Consider the following 21,512-nt stretch of genomic DNA (forward strand, 5'->3'; position numbering starts at 1 on the left):
TGAATGAATAATTCAAAGAGATTTCATGTATACAAAGAGATTTCAATGTATATCCTCCCCCATCCTTGAACCCATCTGAATGTACATAGACAGTACGTCATTTAAAATCTCCTATTGATTGCTAAAGAAAACTGCTATAATAAATAATAAAAACAACATAATAAATAATAAAAACAACAACAACTTTAAAATAAAAACAAAAACAAATGAGTTTTATTGCAATTTATTTAGGTAAAGCATTCATTTAACATAGAAACTTAATTCATTTAACTTATGAAACTAGAACAGCAAAAGAACAAAGCACACATTCTATTGTTATTTGAATTTTCCTAATACATAAAAACAAAAACAATCTATTTAACAGGAGACTGAATAGAATTTAGGATTCGGCTCATCAGCAAAAACAGTTTTTGATTCTACCTACATTTAAATCATTTTTTTATTTTAAGGAAAATAATAAGCTTATGTATTTGAATCATATTCATCAAATTGCCCATCATCTTCTCTTTTCCTTTTAAGTGGATTACTGCTAAGTGGATTATTGCTATCATCAACTTCTATTTTTACATTCTGACCCATAACTTCAACTTGAGGAGCTGGTGAGGAAGAAGAAATCTGAATTTTTGGTTTCACTTGAATTTTTTGAGCCATACCTAAAAAACAAAATAATCAAAATTGCATAAATAGTACAGTAATAATAGTAATAATTTTTTTAGTTTATCAGATATAATTCTTTCCAACTGAACAGTTTCTTCAACTGAAGTAACTGTCAAAAATTTTATATCTGCCAGGTGTTTTCACACTGCAGATTGCAAAGAAAGTTTTACTCACACTGCAGATTATTAAATCACCATTTAATAGGTGGTATCCTTCAAGTGCTTCACCAAACTAAGTGGTATCCTTCCTTCCTTTGGTGAAGCACTTGAAGTGCTTCACCAAACCAAACTAAGTGAGGTATTATCCTTCAAAAATATGCCTGCCTGGGTTACACAACTAATTTTCTTGAATTTTATCAAATGAATATATGATGCTATATTTTAAATGAAAAGTTAAGTCCACTTGAGTTATGAGCCACTTGAGTTATGAGGAGAAACCTTATATCAGAGGGAGTAACAGAATCATCAAAATCATTTCTATTTAATGATAAATACATTAATAAAAAAAACATTAATTCAAAGAGCTCCTTCATAACCCAATTATATAATTCAAGCCCAATTATATAATTTGTAAGAAGATGTACACGTGTATGAAGTTATACTTCTTTGGTGTGAATAAAAGGAGGAATTTATTTTATTTTTTACGCTTAAAAACAAATATTTTTTTTAAAACAAATTTTTAAAAATTTTGTTTTGGTAATCCAGAATTTTATCTCACAGTTTAAAAATATCAGTTTAAAAATACAAAAATAAATATTTATCTCACAGTTTAAAAATATCAGTTTAAAAATACAAAAATAAATAAATAGAAACAAAATTTAAGTACATATATATAAATATATATGTTTACAACACATGCTATATAATATAATATAATATCCACTTATAATATAATATAATTATAATATAATATAATTATAATTTATATATTTTTTAAATTACTAATATTAATTAATATTAAAATTAATATTACTAATTTATTTTTATTATTTCATTAGTAATGAAATAATCACAATTTAGATACAAAAAAAAAGTGGAAATAAGTAAAATGCAAAGACCCAATTACAGACCTGCTGCTGAAAATTTTATGACTTGTTTAGGAGCAGTAATTGATTGTGTTCGAGGTATTGTTGTAATGCTTCCAGGCCTTTTTACTAATGATAATGATGCAGTTTTAGCTGCAATTTTAACCCCTGATTGACCGCTGGACATAAATGTACCAGTAACACCTTGGGACTGATGTCCAAACTGTTTCATCTGAAAAATATTGTAAAAATTTATTTCCATAAACACTTAAAAATGACTATCTGATATAAGACACCAGTTAAGAAAGTAGTTTCCTCCTACAGTCTCTTTAGCAAGCCAAATACACAACTTTACAATATTAAGCCCACAAAAATGAATGTTTACATATGACTGACCTTAACAGTTTCATCACTATTCTCACAGAAAACATCCAGTTCTACTTGATTAGACTGATTATATGCATACGAAAGACTAATAATAAATAAATGTAGCCCTCTCTAAGGGAAATGAAACATCAAACTTTTCAAACTTAAGATAACATGAATATCTGAACATAAAAAAAATTTTTCTTCCTTTTTTTTAGGAAGGTCAAATGGCATTTAATCTTTCCTCCATTTCTCTGACAGTATGCTATATAAAGTAGGTCTAAAAAGTTCATGTCTTATGTTTTAGCGAGACATATATATTCAAATAAATCAAACACAAAACAAAATTTGTTTTATTGCTATGGACTAGTTTTTACATACTTGTTCATATTCAATTATTTTAAATGAAGACATTACACAGTCAAATAATTTTTAATATTTTTTTCTAAATTTATTTGTTATACATAAACATACATAGACATACTTTTTAAATTTAGAACATTACTTTTAATTTAATATTTTTTTCTTATTTATTTTTTTTTTAAACATAATACATACATACATAAACATACATAGAAATTACTTAATTTATTAAAAAGATAACCCCCCCCCAAAATTATGTTATCAAATTTCTCTGGATTCATATTTTTAAGTAATTTAAGCAAATTAAATTATTTATAATAATTGCGTGTAAACTTTTGGATTAAACTTATAAATTATTAATAATAAATTATTCCAAAAATTGATGAAAATATTTGGTTACATTAAGTGAATTGCTTGACTTGTGAACTCACTTCTAAACTACGCATGTACAGTAAGGATTTTTTTCATTGTCATGCGTAGTTTAGAAGTGAGTTCACAAGTCAAGCAATTCACTTAATGTAACCAAATATTCTCATCAATTTTTGGAATATAGTGCCGAAAAACAAAGTAAATAATAAGCACAATTAATTAGATTGGAATAGAGTGAAACAAACAATTTACAAATCTTTATTGAACCTTTTACATATGAAATAACCTTACTGAGAAATGAATTATGAGGTAATAAATTACAAACTATACCTTTTAACCTCAAAAACATTGGTTATAAACTGCATTTTAATACAATACAATACTTTCAAACAGTTATTCACAATTCAAAAAAGGATCTAGAAAAAATCACATTAGTTTATAAACTAACAAGAACAACTAACAAGAAGATTGACTTTAAACTGTATCCGATTATAATCACAAAAACTTAATTAATCACCTTTTTATTATTTGAATTATGACTTCTCATTCGATAATTGCAAGAATTCAGACAATATCTATCTGGTGGAAGACGAACTCCACAGTGTGGTTTCACTAATGGCAATGGAGTATTGTTCTTTGTTCTTGCAATTTCAAGCAAGATCTAAAAAATAAATACAACAAATTAAACAATTTTAAAAATTCATATGCAAGATTTAAAAAAAAAAATTCAAAATCTTTTAAAATTCAAAATTTTTTATTAAATACAAAATCTTTGCAATAAAAGAAGTAAAGAACTGTACAAATTTCTGATTACAAAACAGAATGACTAAAGATTCATGAATTTATCAATTATATAAATGAATTCAAGTTTGATGAGTTGCATAAAAGTTTCTGCCACTGCATATCTACTTTTTAAAACTATTTAATTACTTTTAAATTTTTATAGAACAGTATCAAACTACTTTTGTTTTAATAAGTATTTTAACTATCCAGCAATTTGTTTTTTTTTTTTATTGTGATCAAACTTCAGTTTTCAGATTTTGAATGGAAATATCCATTTTGACTAGTTTCAGCATGACATCTGTATGTACATATGTATCTCGCATAATTTAAACACCGATTAGCCATACGATGTTGAAATTTTGGATTTAGGACTGTTGTAACATCTAGTTGTGCACTTCTCATTTTGATTGCAATCATCTAGACCAAAGGTATAAAAAGGAGCCCCAAATCCAAAAAGTTGGATTTCTTAACTGCAGTAATAAGCCCTCATTGAGAGCTTTTCAACTATATATCATAAGTGGTACTTATTTTCATTGGTTTCAGTTATCAGAAGTTTAACGAAATAAAATTTCATGTATTTAAGAGTCTTAAAATGAAGTGATAAAATTAAGTTTAATTATTTTTGTTAATTTCCTGACTCACTCAAAAATCTTTTTTTAATTTATACATACTCCAGATACAATATTTTTTAGAACCCTAAATATGTATACTTTAAACCCCCATTTGTAAAGGTTTTAATTTTATTTCTCATCTCATTTAAACCAGAGTTTGTCAGTCAGTTTGCTTTTACTAAGCAAGTATATATCGAGGGGTAATTGCAAGAAATCATTCAGCATCTACTTTAGCTACTTCTTTATTCTAGCAAAAAACTCATTAAAATTTGCTTATAACCTTGTAAAAATTTTATTCACGTGTTCAAAGTCATAACTGGAGTAAATATACGTTTCATTTTTTCCAATAGTATAGTAAAAATGTCTGGAGTTAGAAAAAGGAATTTCAATACATTTGCACAATTTTTTCACCTCTCCCATTCTAATGTTTTCAGTTAAGAATAATTAACAGTTTGACCAAACCCTCCACAAAGTAGTTTCCTGTCATTCTCTCTTTACAGAGTCAATAACATACTAATTAATCTAACTACCTAATAGTTTGCAACTATAAAATAAATGGTACCAATCATCCATGTAAAGCAACAGTAAATTCTACAAAGTAAAAGAAATATCAATTTGGTAACCAGAAATATTTTCTTGACAGTTTTATGAAAATCACCTAAAACCACAAGTTTCACTTGCCCTTGTCAAAGATAAAATACTTAAAATAAACTTTAACTGACATCTCTAGGTGGGGGTGTCGTAAATACTCTGTCTAATTGCATTTGAACTGCTAATTTTACATCTTCCACATCAATTCCTTTTTTTTTGGCATGACTTGCATACACTCTAGCATCGTCCAAAATACAAGTTACATAACCTGAAATAAGAAATGGTAATGTAATGTGTGCAATTCTTAAATAATGTACATTTATTAACAAACATATGTAGAAGTAATGTTAAAGTACTACATTATAACAAAGGATTAATGTCTGATAGCTAAACTGAATTACAATACTAATAATATAACATTAAATCATTTAAGGCTCAAGCATAATGCTTTAGCTTATTATTATGTAAGAATAAAAATATTATTCAGATATTGTACTAGTATCAACAGAAAAATTATACACTCCATATCAGTACAATATTATTCTAAGAAAATCATAGTTAATTCTACTTTACATGAGGCTGAAAAAGAAAAATCATTCAATGCACAATTACAAATATTCAGGTAACGGTTTCTAGCTAAAATTATTAAATTAGACAAGATAAATAACTCATATTTATTGGCCAATGTAGATTACTTACACCATTATAAAATATCCAAAATAATTATTCTCTCAATATTTTATCTCTGCCAATCAGGAAGGTTCAAATCCTGGTCAATTTTGGAAGTTTTACTTGCTAAAAAATTCATCACATTAAAAATGGGAATTATAATTAGATTAGTATTTTTGATATGTTATTGAGAAAATTTTGAATTAAAGTCATGAATTAAATCTTTTTGTTTTTACAAAACAAACAAGGAGGTTTTCTTGTAGTATTCACCTTCAATGTAAATCTCATTTTATACATGTCATATTCCAACAAAAAAAATAATGTAATTAAAGAAAACAAGAGAAAAAGACTTATGTATTATTCTTTGCCTGGTTGTTATTTATAAATCAATATAGTTAAGTAATTCATCAAGAATACGTGGAAATAATATACACAAAGTAATCTTAATGTAAAGGATAAATTTATATCTACATGATTACTAAATAATTCACAAAAGTGATTACTTGTGAATTATGAACATTTAATACGTTTAATATTGATTCTTCTTTAGTTAAACATTAAACTTAGTAATTATAAATACTGAAAATAACACTACAAAAGTATAATTTGTAAAAAAATTACAATTTCTTGGAAACTACTGAACCTATGAACAAGATTTGCCATGAATAAAAATATTATAATTTCACAAATTTTCTACTAAGTGGAATATACTTGCAATTTCTGAATTATGTTTTATTGCCATAAATAACACTCTTCAATTTTAATAAAACAAAATGTACTGAAGGTTTATTAAAAAAACCAGCTGCCTTAACCACTAGTATTTGTATATTAAAAACTATGTAAACAAAACTAATGACTAATATTAAAATAACTAGTTACTCACGATAAGTAAATTCTAACAGCTGATTGACAACTCTTGGTTCGTAGTCATTAATACCTATTTCTTTTAACATAGACTGGATAACTTTTTGACTCGACAAAGAAACCTTATTTTGAGAAGCCATTTTGGCGTTAAAAACACTTCCCATTTTGCATAACGTTGATGGCCGACTGAATCGTTTCTTGTGTTAGATATTTAGTGCTGCTTTTCGTGTTCATTGTAGACAACAATAAGTTTTTACACGCATGCGCGGCGGTAATATTGATTCCGAATAAATGTTAATTTCAATATACATTTTTTTATTGTTTTATAGTTAAGCGAAAATTAAATTTTATTAATAAAAAATAAATATTTAAACGGAATTAATAAAATTTAATTTCTTTTTAATATTTTTTTCTTAATTTATTTATTCTATTCTTGTAGTAAGAAGAACATGATTTTCAGAGGAAATTTTCATTTTAACTATTATCATAAAACTAATCATGATATTGATTAAGTAATCACAAACTATTGAAAAAATAAGGATATAAACAATCATTTAACTGATAATTAAAATCAACATAATATACAGTTCATTTTAATATACACGTCAACCCATTACTAAAACTAAAATCAGTTATTAAAATAAATCTGGTTTTTTGTGTTTTTTATTTTTTTTTATTTACCTTCTGCATATCATATTCTTCAGTCATCTCTCAATTACCATTTGATTTTTCCTGATTATAATTTCTCACTTTTACTAGAGATCAATGCATCTGTTTTGTACTACTTTCAGCTATACCACAGGACTCAATTCTGACTCTCTTCAATAGAACATAAAATATGCCTCTCTGCCCCAAACAAGTATAGCCACTTTCACATATAATTCAGTTTTTTATCTTCTTTATCACATGCTCATGTGATGTTACATTAAATTTAGCCGATTAATTTTGACAACTGGTTTCATAAACATATTAAAATAATAATGCCCCAGTCACAACCAACCCCACATTCGTGCAATAACATCTACGCACATGTCCGAGGCGGGCAATGACATGGTACTTTGGTTCCTTCAAATAGACAACCAGAAAAAACACATTTTCAAAAAGATACAATAAACAGTAACAGATACTCCCACTCACAATTCAAGGTACTCACCCTCACTTCTTGCTTTTAGAAGTTTAATCCTTTACTCAGCATATCCATGTCACCTTAAGTCTACATGAAAAACTCAATACCATAAAATACCTTGCACACATACATATAACAGCAGACATATTTCATATTTCTGCACAAAATAAATAAATGAAAGTAAACAAAACATAAAATATATCACATTAACATATATAAGTAAAGAATCAGATAAAGTGGCTCACAAATTTTAAAAAATCCAGATATAGTGTATGTAGCCTTCAAAACAAAAAACATACCAAATCAAATCATAACACAACAAAAATAATCACTAAACAAAAAAAAAAAAAATGCTCCTGAATATAAACTAAACTGTTCTGATGCATAAAGTTTCTTTATTAGTCAAGTAGGATGCAGTTTCAAACAAATATACCATAAAATCTTAAAATACCTGTATAACTTAGAGGCAGTATTTGTCAAGCACATCAATAAAAAATCTGCCATCAATTTTGATTTACAAAAAAAAAACACCAAATCTTAACAAATTGTACACTATGAAATATATAAATGCAAAACAACAGTTTACTGAAAAATGTTAAAATCTAAAACATTTTTGACTGCATTCTAAATACATGTCACCCTAACAGTTTAATGTTGATGCTGTATTTTATAACAGTACTCATTGATGACATGTTTTTTGGCATCTTTAGACTGGAATTTAATGTTAATTAGTTGATATGGTATATTTTTTGCTTGTTTGTAATTTAAAAAATTTAAACTACATTTTCTGTCTTACTCTCCTTTGCTTGTTTAATTTTATGTACAGTTGGCTGGGAAGTCACCGTAATCCTAAAGTTAACGAAAAATATGAATTAGGATATATATGTGTTTAGAATATACTTTTTTTTCATTGGGGTCAGTTGACAACACTTTTATGACAGTTATGCTAAAATGACTGACATTAATAGTTATAGTGTCAAGAAGCGGTTACTGACAAGTGTATGGGTTTATGAACAACATATGAGTCAAATAATGAAGCTAATGATAAAGCTAGTGATATGTTTCGGCAATGCTTTAATAAGCCGCCACCACAAAAAGTAACAATGTTGGCTAGAGAAAAATATATGTTTGAATTAGGCAGTGTTAAAGGTAGGCCGCGAAGTGGATGAAAGTTAACTTGAGTAAAAACATTTGCAGTTTCCATTGAACAATCCCCAATGAAATCAACTCATAAACGGTCAGCTGAACTTTGTATGCTGCGGATGATAATGCAAGACCATATGAAAAAGAACTTGAAAGTTCGGCTATTTTGTTCGATGTTCTATTAACTGTCAGATGCAGACATGGAATGTCGTAAATCATCCTGCCAGGCTTTATTAGAAAAATTTCCTGCTGCAGTGCACCATGGAAAGGTGCTTTTTATTGACGAATGTGTAATCTATCGCAGTTTGCATGCCAGAAATGTATGGTCCTTACTTTTTTGATGGGCCAGTGAATGCACAAATTTATTTAGAGATGTTGGAGGTATGGTTAGTACCACAGCTTCAAGATAAGGATCTCATGCAACGAGTATGGTTGGAACAGAATGGAGCACCTGCACATTTTGCTCTGTCAGTCCGCGCTTTTCTGAATGAAAAATTTCTAGGATGTTGGATTGGCTGTGGTTCTCCAGCATCACTAGCTCCATCATCATGGCCACCACAAAGTCCTGATCTCATCACGCCAGAATCATTCCCATTATAGGGAATTATCAAGGCACATATATCTGCATGTCACTAGACCACAAATGAAGAATTGCATGATGTTGTGAGGGACGCCTTCTGTAACCTAACACCAGAAATGCTCTGTCGCATATCACAGAGAACGTGGTGACATATAGAATTGTGCATACAACATGAGGGCGAACACACAGACCCACTGGACCATTAAAATTAATACTAGGTATCAAGTGAGTAAATAAAATAATTCATGATTATATCGCAGTTTTCATTTATAACTCATTACAAAATTTTATTTCTAACTTTAGATAACATTGTTGATTAACAGCGCTATTGGAAAAATAAGGATCAAGGAAATATTTAGCTGTCTTGCCAAACCAAATATCATGAGGCGAATGGTGTTCAATTTTCTCAAAAAAGTAAGGATTATCAAGAGCTTTGATAAATCACACACTCGTTTGAGAACGTTCTTTTTATTGTTTGCTCTTGGAAAGAGTTCAAGCAATAACTGATATACATAAACACGTGGATCAAGGTCATTGTCACAACTCATTAACTGTGACTGGACGAAAACATTTTACTTCCAAGTACTTGCGCATACAGTTTCACATTTTGATCTTAGAATGCCTAACTCTACAGAACGTTTGTGTGTTGATTTCATCAATGATTACTGAATCAATGCCTCCACAGCAGCACATGTCTCAGCTCAAGTCCTCAGCTTCCCTCTGCTTGGCGCATCAAGAACGCTGGCCGTTACAAAAGCCTTCTTCTCCCATGTCAGTAATATTTACCATGATGGTGACAATTTGATTTCCTAAAACACACAAATAAGTCATTCATAATGTTCTCAAATGTTTTACCAGCCTGTGGATGTTTGTGGACCCACACACAAGCTAAAAAACGCTTTTCGACAGTGATCACACTATTATCTGCCATCGTTCCACACTCACTACAACTAAGGTCATCCCATGACAAATGAAAGTACAGGATGATTTCCACCACTACTTATCCTTTCTACCTTTTCCAGCAACAGTGAGCAATATCAGCGGTGAGAATTGGCTGCAGTAGAGCCCGATTAAGCTGGATTTATTACAATGTAAGGGATTTCCTGCCTACCCAGTATTGGTACACTTTTGTTTGACAGGTGCAGTAATCATTTATTCTATGTGATTCAGTTGCGGCTTAGTGAAATCAAATTATAATGGGCCCTAACATATATTAAATTTATAATATGACTCACTAGAAGCCTGTTTAATTCAGTTGCTTACATGGTCTGTATCTACAGGATAAACTATGTTATGATACTAAAAGTTTAGTATGAGTTTCTGATAATTTTGTGCATAATTTTTTGTGTTTTTAGATATCATTCTTAATTTTCGAACCACTTATGTCAACCGCAAAGGTGAAGTTGTATCAAACTCTAGTTCTATTGCTATTAATTATGGTAAAGGGTGGTTTACTGTTGATTTATTAGCTGCAATACCATTTGATCTACTTTACGCTTCTGATGTTTACAGTGGGGAGGTATGTACTTATCATTATAACTTTATTTTTATGCTTAGCCTTGTTATAATCAACCAATAATTAACAAAATTATAATTTTATTAGTTTTAAAACTGTAATTACCTATATTTATAATTACGTAAAAGTAAGATATTATGTATCATAATTGCTTTTTTCAGTATAATTATTAGAATTAATACAAAAAAGTCAAACATCAGTCCTAAAAATAAATATACTCCATCTGCCCATAAATCTTTAAATGCTAGCCTATTTTTATATAATTTTCCTGATTATAATTTATTACCCTCTGAAATATGATAATATTTATACCAAATTGTTCAGTATTAACTAAGGTGGTCTTTTGTTTTTTGTTTAAGAAGACACAAAACAATTACACTTGTTCCCCTAAGGAAACACAATATCAGAATAAACTGTAATAAAACTTACATTAAGTTTTATGGACTTATAAAATGAATTTTTTAGCCTTTAATTATTTTTTCCAAGATGTGTATTTTATAGAGATTTCTCTAGTGAAAAAGTTTATATTTATATATTTTTTGTAATGATTCTTAATAAATATGTAATTAAAAAACTAAAGCAGATACAAATTGTTTGGTAGGTAAATTAGAATTACACTTTCATTCGTTCTAATCTCAAGTTTTTCAAAAATCAGATTTATAAAAATTATACTTTCATCATATCAAAGAATTTGTTTACCATAATAAAAATTGAATTTATTTTTTAAAACATATCAGCTGTAGTAGATAAGGCAAGAAAACAAACTTCACTAATTAATGATATTTCTGAATTTTTTCGATATGTTTTCAACTGTAATTGTATAGATAAAAAAAAAGATAAAATAATGTGTGATTTCATCTGGCAGAAATATAAGGAGCTGTATGAACACTGCTAATACCTCAATTAAGTACCTACTTGTAAAATTGTCAAATAAATTAAAACTGATTAAAAACAATGATTTGACACAATAATTCCCAACTATTTATATTTTTGCTTTTACTGTTATTTCAGCAATGTTAACAAATGAATGTGCAAAACCATTTTGAGGGGAGTATTTTAAATTTACAATAAATTTTATTACTTTCATTATTTTTAGATGTTAAAAATGTGTGAGATCATTATTGATTTTTACTAAAATTTGACAGATGTATTACCAGTTTTACTCAGAGTTATTTAATATCTGTATGAAATGACTTAAAGAATATTATTTTATTTATTGTCTTTAGTATTGCTAGGTAACAGAATTATAATTGAATGTGTATGTATATTTTTCAACTGTAATAGTTGAAAAGATAAGTATTGTATTTTATTCATGTTTTTTGTCTATTGCTATTTAAAGTTTTATAATAGTGTAACTTTTGTAAAAGAAAATTTTTTTGTTTTAAGGAATCAGGGCACGGTCACATACATCTTTTAAAATTAACTAGACTTCTAAGATTGGCTCGACTTCTACAGAAGATGGATCGATACTCACAGTACAGTGCAATGATTTTAACTTTACTGATGTTATCATTTACCCTTGTTGCTCATTGGCTCGCTTGTGTATGGTTTGTTATTGCTGAAAAGGAAAGATCACGATATGACACAAGATGGGATTTAGGTAATTAATTTTACTATTTTTATTTCAATATTGACCAAATTTTGGTATTTAAAGTTATTAACTTGTTAGTATCTATGTTTTCCCAACTAATTACAAATAAATTGATGTTAAATTTTTTTTTGAATCTGCAAGAAACATCACTGATGATTTGGCTGTTATGTTTTCAATAATTAAACATATTAAAACCTTAAATGTATTATCAAAAAGTTAATTAATTCATTAGTAATTGAATATGTTTCATTACTGACTGTAAATGGAATTACTTTAAATTGTAAGGGGTTCTGTTATTATATCTATTTATCTGTTCTTTGGGTGATGATAATGCAAAAGTGTTTTTCACAAAAAAAAAAAAAATATTCTATACGTAACATTATCGTTATCATTATAATATTAAATGATGACACCACTATGTTTAATGTCACCACTACTATTCAATCAGTACAATATTACTGAAGCTAACTAATCAAAAAAAAAAAATTAAAAACAGATTAAATAATAAAAAACAAATTGTATAGTACATTGAGCATAAAAATATATGTAGATTACACAATAAGTCAATAAAGACAAATACAAGATGGAAAAATCACCATTTCTATAGTGTGCAAAATAGTCACAAAGGAATATTATGTACTTACTCCAGTGTGTCAAAAAAATCCATAAAACAACTACAGAGTAAAAACACAAAATATCCAGCAAAACTTATTCTAGTGGGATTATTCTAAATGTAGAAAAGGCGCATATTTTAAATAAACATTTTTTATAGTTTATGCATGGAAGAACTTATAAAGAAATATTCATAGTAAGTGTAAAATTCTATCCCTAATGATAATATCCTCCTTTTTATTTAGCAAATAAGAAACTCTGGGCTACTTTTGTTAAAATTTGAAAATAAAAGCCTAATAATCTATTAATGTTAATCTATTTTTAAATCAATGTAAAAAAAATGTTTTTATTTATAATGATTGAAAATGATATCAATAAAGTTAATAGTTTAAGAATAAAATTTATATAAAAGAATTTCTGCAAAGGATCTCTCAAAAAGGTAAAAATTTTCATATTAATTAATTTATATAGTTGTCAATATTAATTTAAGAAAGAAAATATAATATTGCAAAGTGTTATAATTAATTTTAACAGGTGTTTGCCATTTCATTTCCAACTGCGCTTACATTTATTTAATCTTAAATTCATTGACATTAATTCTTGTAGCTAACAATATAGAACCTATTATGAGTAAAACACATCCTTCAGTTGTTAAACATCATTAGGCGATTTATATATATAAAAAAATGAATTAAAAATATTTTGATTGTTGAGTCTTCCACCTTTATGAAAGTATTTTAATTGAGAATTTATGTAATATTTGTATTTGTTTTCCATTGTATTAAAAATAATTGTACTCTTAGAAAAGAGAAAGATACATAGGAATTGTGTAATGATCACATAAATTTGTTTTGTAGATTATTAATAAAAAAATGGTCTGATGTAACCAGAGAGTTTTTCTTTATGCAATATTGACTAAAAAGTATCATGATAAAAGGTTATTTGTTATTTGTTTATAATTTATTGCATTTTATTATTTTTCCTACTAGTTTTTATTTCCTTGTACAAAGTAAAAGAAGTATTGTAATCATGCAAAAATTTCGGGTTTTCAGATTTCAACAGTAATACCCATTTTGACCATTTAAGCCTTTCCTTTGTTAGCTACAGTAATATGGATCTTAGGTGCCTTACACTGATTTAACTTTTTATAGAAAAAGGTCACTATAGTTATCTTCTTTCAGAAATAATTTGGACTTTTACTCTGTCCTAATATTAGATTGTCCTAGTAAGATTGTTGAATTAATAATTGTATAAATATTTGATGTTAATAAAAACTAATATTTTAGCAATTGTGTAATTGTCCACTTTATTAAATAATTGGATGATCGTATCTCACTTTCAAATGAAATAAGTTGAAATGAAGTGCAGCAAAAAATGTGTACATGTAATTTAATAGGCATATAAGGAAGTCATTGGTGTCCATATCAGATTTTTTTATTTATTTATTGTGTTTATGTTTACAGGTTGGCTTCATACATTAGCAGAAAGGTTAAAAGTTGATATCGTTAATGTCTCCAATTCAGAGGCCTATATAACAGCTTTATATTTCACATGTTCAAGTTTAACTAGTGTTGGATTTGGAAATGTTTCTGCTAATACTAGTGCTGAGAAAATATTTAGTATATGCACAATGCTAATTGGAGGTAAATTTTGTTAATTTATGTTACTATTTAAATTGATGTTACCTAACTGTAAATTCTTATTACATTTATTATATTGGTAATTGAAAAACACTTTTTTCTTTCTATTCTGCATTAATTTTGATCTTTGTTGTGGAGTGGTAATGTAAAATTAGCCCCCTCCCAAAAAAAGACACTGTTATAGTCTGCATATTAATGAATATGAGTAAGTATGAATTACATATTCATTCAAACATGCAATGCAGGGGTCTCACTTGCAACAGGAATTATACAGGTTTTAGAATACAACAGGCAAATTTAAAGAATTATTTTTGGTAATGGATGCATTTCTTGCATATAGTGTTATACTCTTTTGTTTATGACCTCATACTTGAGGATCTTTCACAGAAACAAATATATTTTGTCTGACTTTGTTATAATTATTTCTTAATATTATAATCCCACCTTGAAGTATTTTTAATGGTAGCTGTTTTCCATGTTCCAAATTTGGTGATGACTGTACCCTGCTCATTTAACCAGATGTTTTGTTGTTTATATATTTGTAATGAGGCTTCACGAAACACTAGATTTACTTTGTTAATTAACCATAACCAGCCTTTTGTTTAAAGGAAAGTCAGCTCAGCTACAAGTTCAGTTTTATATGGATGTTACTCCACAGCATCAGATGAAATTCTTAATATTGTGTTCTAACTGAAGTTTCTATTATTTTTTCTCATTTTTGGTGTTAGGTACTTAATCTAATCAAGAATTTTACTTTGAGTGGAGATGTAATGTTCAGATGCTTAAAATAACATTTTTACTTCAATAACTTTTTTTTTTGTCTTCAGTCTTTTGACTGGTTTGATGCAGCTCTCCAAGATTCCCTATCTAGTGCTTGTCGTTTCATTTCAGTATACCCCTTACATCCTACATCCCTAACAACCTAACAATTTGTTTTACATATTCCAAGCGTGGCCTGCCTACACAATTTTTTCCTTCTACCTGTCCTTCCAATATTAAAGCGACTATTCCAGGATGTCTTAGTATGTGGCCTATAAGTCTATCTCTACTTTTAACTATATTTTTCCAAATGCTTCTTTCTTCATCTATTTGCCGCAATACCTCTTCATTTGTCACTTTATCCACCCATCTGACTTTTAACATTCTCCTATAGCACCACATTTCAAAAGCTTCTAATCTTTTCTTCTCAGATACTCCGATTGTCCAAGCTTCACTTCCATATAAAGCGACACTCCAAACATACACTTTCAAAAATTTTTTCCTGACATTTAAATTAATTTTTGATATAAACAAATTATATTTCTGATTGAAGGCTCATTTCGCTTGTGCTAAACGGCATTTTATATCGCTCCTGCTTTGTCCATCTTTAGTAATTCTACTTCCCAAATAACAAAATTCTTCTACCTCTATAATCTTTTCTCCTCCTATTTTCACATTCATTGGTCCATCTTTGTCAATAACTTCATACTCATTTATTTTCTTCTAGTAAATTTGCCTCTTTTTCAATTCAGAAAACTATTTTCGGCATGAAATCTTAAAAATGAGGTTATCCAAATGTATCACTCCACATAAAAAAGTTTGTGACAGTTTTATTTTTCCTTATTAAATGGATTTCCATAGTAACTATTGCCATTTCTCTTTCAAATTTAGATGTAAGTAAAGTACAACATATTTAGTATTTAAAAAAAAAAAAAAAGTTGGGTAAAAATTAAATTAAAGTTGATTACCAGATTTATTTTTGTGTCAAAATATAACATTTGTGTGCCCTATAAAATGATATTTCCTCAGATTTAAAATTTAACAGGAAATTTTTTTTAAATTGTAAGATTCATGAAATATTTCATTTCTTAAAATTTTGATAGCTGATAAAAAATTTACCAACAGTTCTGGTTGAACATTGTATTTTTATGATGATTTTACGCAGAATGACAAAAAGAAGCCATTTTTCTTTTATGTTTATTTTATACTATGTTGAGTACAAAATTAATCTGCTGCTGATGCTGAACCTGATGTGGTTTTACTGTAATAAATATACTTACAATTGTTTTATAGTTCATACCAAGTGGTTCAGGAATGTAACATAAAAAAATCTTTTTGAGAAATTTCATTCCCAAATAGTTTAGTTTACTGAAGTAAAAGGATGTTTTAGTCTAATTTGCAAATATGTCACCAATTCTTACTAAATGTCTAATAGCTAACAAGATGAAATTACTGGACACTAAATTGGTAAAAAGGAAGAATTTAAACAGAAAAAAGTAACACCTTTTTTTTTTTTTTGAGGAAAAGAGAAACTTTCATCATAGTCTGTGACTGCTGATTTTTATTGTTTGTTTTGGTTTAGAAAATATTAATTTGATAAAAATGTTTTTGTGGAATTATAAGCATTGTATATTTAATAAATATGATTAAATTATACATTTTTTTTTTTTTTTTTTAGCATTAATGCATGCTGTTGTTTTTGGTAATGTAACTGCAATTATCCAGAGAATGTACTCAAGACGATCACTTTATCAGACAAAGTGGCGAGATCTGAAGGATTTTTTAACATTACATCAAATACCAAAAGAATTGAAACAAAGAATGCAAGATTACTTTCAAACAATGTGGTCACTGAACCACGGCATTGATATTCACGAGGTGAGAGAGGTAGGTGTTGTGTTGTGGTTGTTTAGCTTTGTGCATAAAGTAAATCACACTTGAATCTGTGTTTTACATAGTAGTTTACCATTTAACTTTATGCATTGGTAGTGAAAGAAGAAATGTGATCACTTGTGTTGTTTGTATACATAATATTGGATCTTAAAATTATAATACTTAATTTAATCAAATATCAATTTTAAGTTTTTTTTGTTGTATTTAAAAAAAAATTGATTCCACTGAATCAATAGTTTTATATATCGTTTTATTCAGCATATCATTTCAGTTAATATGATAGAATCAGAGTTTTGAATTTCCATTTACTGGCCATAATTTAACTACTCTTCACACTAAGAATATACACATACATTTAGCATTTAAACCATTTGTAACATGATGTACATTCTGTGGCTAAATAATTTTGTAATATGAATTACAGTAGCACAATTCTCCCAATAGTTTATTACACTTATTTTAACCAAAAATGTTATTGCACTTATTTTTTCTCATAAAATTAAAAAAAAATAATTCTTGAGTCGATATTAGATATTGATTTTTAATAAAAATCAACAAAGAATGGAAAAATATCATTTTAAATTCAGATTACATTATGAAAACAAAATGTTAACTTGTACAACTGCTATCACAGTGCAGTAAAGTTTACTGAAGTAAACTCAGTATATTATCTAAGTCCAAGTTGGACTCTAATATATTTCTGTTCTTCTGTTCTGTTTTGTAATCCAACATTGCTGAACACCTGTATCCTTATATTCTTCACAGCATCCTTTCTGCATCTGTCTCTTGGTTTCTTTCTTAATTCTGCATTCTTCCTCCATTTTGTCTTTCAAGAGGTTTCTTACCAGTGTTCTAACTGTTTGTATCTTTTATACTCATATAGAATGGACTGTGTCTTTGTCCACCTCTATGGTGGAGTGGTAGCATCTCATCATTCATCCAAAATGTCCCCAGTATAAATCCCAACATTTTTCAGGTACTACAGAATTTTTATTCCAAATTATCATGCACAAGCTTTGAAATTATGTTATCATTAATCTAGAAATGTTATCTAGTATTTCCTCATTAGTCTATATCCTGTGCCAATTTTATTGAACCCAAAATATTTCTTATTGTCTTTTTTCATGCACAGCATTTTAATTTGCGGTGCTTATTGCACATGTCTCTGCTCCGTAAATAACCATTAGAACAATGGAAAATATCGCCTATGGAAAACTGAAGTAATACTGCTTAATAAAATTCATAAAAAATACTGAAGTTTTTCTTTAGTAGAGTTGAGACAGAGAATTGAATAATAAATATGCATAAAAAGAGGAAATTAAAAACTGCTATTGAAGTTCAAATGAATTAATTTCTAATGAGTTCTAAAATATAACTGACAGTGAATGTGGTGATTATTTAGTGAATATTTTATAGTTTGTTACATTTAATAAAAGTTACTGTGATTATAATACTTTTTTGAGAGTATTCTACATCAATACTACAAGAGTAATGCACTAAAATAAATTTTATTTTGTGATAATGTATATGTATCACAGTGTTTCTCAACCTGGGGGTCACGACCACCATGAGGGTTGGAGTGATATGAAAGAGAAGTCGTGAAATTAGCTAATAATTTTACACAAAAACAGTAATGAAATCATTTTATGAGAAAAAAAAAAAATTTATAATATAAACATTTTACTTACATTTATAAGTGCACATTTATAGAAAATAAATTAATGAGATGGTTGCTAGACCAACCCGTACTACCTGTAGACCCGTTTGTTTATTTATTGATTGATTTGATTTGTTTTCATGTAAAAGTTTTTCCATAAATGGTTCTACATTAGAAATACATAGTTGTATTTCTAATGATAAAAAGTTTGTTTTCAAGTGATAAAAGATAATCTATATATTTAGTTAGTATCGCAACCATAGATGAAAAACCCTTTTCACAGAGGTAAGAAGTGGTAAAACGGATTAAGATTTTCAAAGTTTCCATATTCATTTCATCAAAATCAAAAAGCCAAAACTTATCTAAATCTTCATATGTGAATTGTAGTTGTAACATTTTATCAGCAGACATATTGATGAGCTGGTCATGAATCTCAACTGGTAACTTGGTAGCTGCAACATTTTCACTAAATGGATTCAGTACCCATCTCTTTAAAAAATCATTTTTATCTTCCAGGAACTACTCTACCAACTGACCAATTGAATTTTTAGCCGACGCAAATGCATCTTCATAGTATTCAAACTGTGGTGAATAATAGTGTCTTCTTCATTCAGATTTTTCTCAAAATAATCGATACTGAGGGGAAATATCAAAATTTTTGCTTTTAAGGCAAGTAATCAAGAAATTAAGCTTCTTAATGAAACTATGAACTGTCATTAATAAAATGCTTTTATCACATCCTAGTAAATTCACATACAAGTCATTTAAATGCAAAAATATATCGGCTAACTAAGCCAAAAGCAACATTTTCTCATTATTCTGTAAAAACATTGAGAATGGTGTTTGTGTTTATCCTGAAAAAAATATTATTAATTCATCTCACAATTCCAATAACTGGGATATCACTACCCCCACAATAACTCTGACTTTTCCTGAGAAATGTTTGATCCATCTGTTAGTACATCAAATTAAATACTAAAAAATTCACTTGAACTCACATGCTGAATTATCTAACATTGGCAGCCATGTCATCGATTTGCCTTGATACCATGTCAGAAGTGGAATTTTTTTCAACTTGTTTGCTTCTTCCATGCTTATTAAAACACTGACCATATCAATTGAAACAGGCAGTATGAAGTTTTCTGCGATTGTATGGAGTTTGGACATCATAGCTACTCTGAATAAGAGATAAGATGCTTCAAGTGTACTTTTATCAGTTTGGCTTTATTTATAAATAGAAGCCTGTTGATTTCTTAAATACATAATTTTCTTTTGAAAAATTCCAAAGGTTTGCTTCTATGATCTTGGATGTTTAGTTTCCAAGTGTCAAATTAATTTTAATGCTTCATGCTTTCATCAGAAAGGACTTGAAAGCAAACAACACACTGTGTTAACTCACTTCTTGTTTTATCTCACTTTCCATCCAGTGAGATAAAACAATAATTTAAATAAATGTCATAGTACAATCTTGTCTTTTTACCAATCAATTTTCAGTGAAACTATGCTTTTAGAAACTTAAATAAAGACACCAGACACAAGCTTCACATTCTAAACTAAACTGACATTTTGCAATCCCTTATGCCTGTTTTATACTGCTAGAGCACAATGTGTACAAACGTATCATATGCATGAGAGGAACATGATGCTCTCACAGTGAATATTATGCAGGCAGATCAAATTACAAGGAGTAGGTACACATCAAGTTGGAACGTGAAAATTAGTTTTAAGTAGGTTTCATTGGGTTATGGTTGGTGGGGGAGTCACAAAATATTCATTATATTTTTTTTTTTTTACTTTTTGTGGTCATAGAGCTAAAAAGGTTGATAATCACTGCACATATTTAATATTATAATTTCACTGGATACACTATTAACAACCTGCACTAATATTTGCATCCAGTTGCATAACATGGTGGGTTAAAGGTAGGTGAAAATATTGTAAAGTAGCAGCACATACAGGGATCTTTAATAGCATATGAGTTGTAATAATTCAAAATGGCTGGGTTTTTTTTGATTAGAGCAAAGCTATATCAGTGAAAAACTCTCCCTATGTGTATTGATGGCTTGATCATTTTAATAATATCATCAGGTTAGATACTATTGTAACTTTCTGGTACCATTAAATAAAAAAATTGTATACTGGTACAAAAGTTAAATAAATATGTAAATATCTAGCCAAAATTTACTAGATTCAATACATTAAAATGATCACATCTCATCTTTGCTATTTCTTTATGCTATTGTTAAATGTGTCATACTTTACTGTATAAATTGTGTTAGTATAAAATATTCTGTGTTTTATTATCGTCATTTGTCTGTTTTGTTGTACTTCATAAGACATTACATTTTTATTTCAGCAAGAATGTAATGAGGGTATCTGTAATTTATGTTCTGCAGTTTAAATATTTTAAAAGAGAGGGTACTCTAAAGGTTCCTCGAGTTTAATAATATATAGCTAATATGCAAATGTATGTTTTTCGTTCTATGAATACTTATCTGAAGATGAAGTACTTTAATTTTTCTTCATATTCTTTAACATCCTTTAAGCTTCCTTTTGAGACATACTTCTTCCGTTTTTTAATAATATGCTAATTCATTTCTTCATGGCATAAAAATAATCTTTCTATGTATTTGCTAAGCTGGGAGAGATAAAATTGAAACAAATGCTGTTTAGGTTTTGATTAAAAATTGCTGACAAA

At 28.1% G+C, this 21,512-nt stretch overlaps 2 protein-coding genes across 3 annotated transcripts in view; one reads left to right on the top strand and one right to left on the bottom strand.

The window, feature by feature from the left end:
* The window catches only part of LOC142322719 (voltage-gated delayed rectifier potassium channel KCNH8-like), a 442,085-nt gene that overhangs the window by 391,542 nt on the left and 29,031 nt on the right, over positions 1 to 21,512 (top strand). Inside the window, exons 6-9 of the mRNA XM_075361795.1 lie at positions 10,502 to 10,665; positions 12,049 to 12,262; positions 14,329 to 14,508; positions 16,943 to 17,151. Coding sequence (XP_075217910.1) covers positions 10,502 to 10,665; positions 12,049 to 12,262; positions 14,329 to 14,508; positions 16,943 to 17,151 — 767 coding nt within the window. The remainder of the gene's footprint in view (positions 1 to 10,501; positions 10,666 to 12,048; positions 12,263 to 14,328; positions 14,509 to 16,942; positions 17,152 to 21,512) is intronic.
* On the bottom strand, positions 208 to 6,514 carry Taf9 (TBP-associated factor 9). 2 transcript variants are annotated; one of them, XM_075364189.1, is made up of 5 exons: positions 6,317 to 6,511; positions 4,896 to 5,032; positions 3,297 to 3,440; positions 1,727 to 1,913; positions 208 to 653 (listed from the first exon to the last, which is right to left on the bottom strand). In XM_075364189.1, exons 1-5 carry the CDS (start codon positions 6,459 to 6,461, stop codon positions 463 to 465), a joined length of 804 nt encoding a protein of 267 aa, XP_075220304.1. In that variant the 5' UTR covers positions 6,462 to 6,511; the 3' UTR covers positions 208 to 462. The 2 variants fall into 2 exon arrangements, with proteins under 2 accessions (XP_075220304.1, XP_075220305.1); XM_075364190.1 differs by lacking the exon at positions 3,297 to 3,440 and having other exon boundaries at positions 6,317 to 6,514.

Source organism: Lycorma delicatula, chromosome 4, assembly GCF_047948215.1.
Source record: "Lycorma delicatula isolate Av1 chromosome 4, ASM4794821v1, whole genome shotgun sequence".
Classification (NCBI taxonomy): Eukaryota; Metazoa; Arthropoda; class Insecta; order Hemiptera; family Fulgoridae; genus Lycorma; species Lycorma delicatula.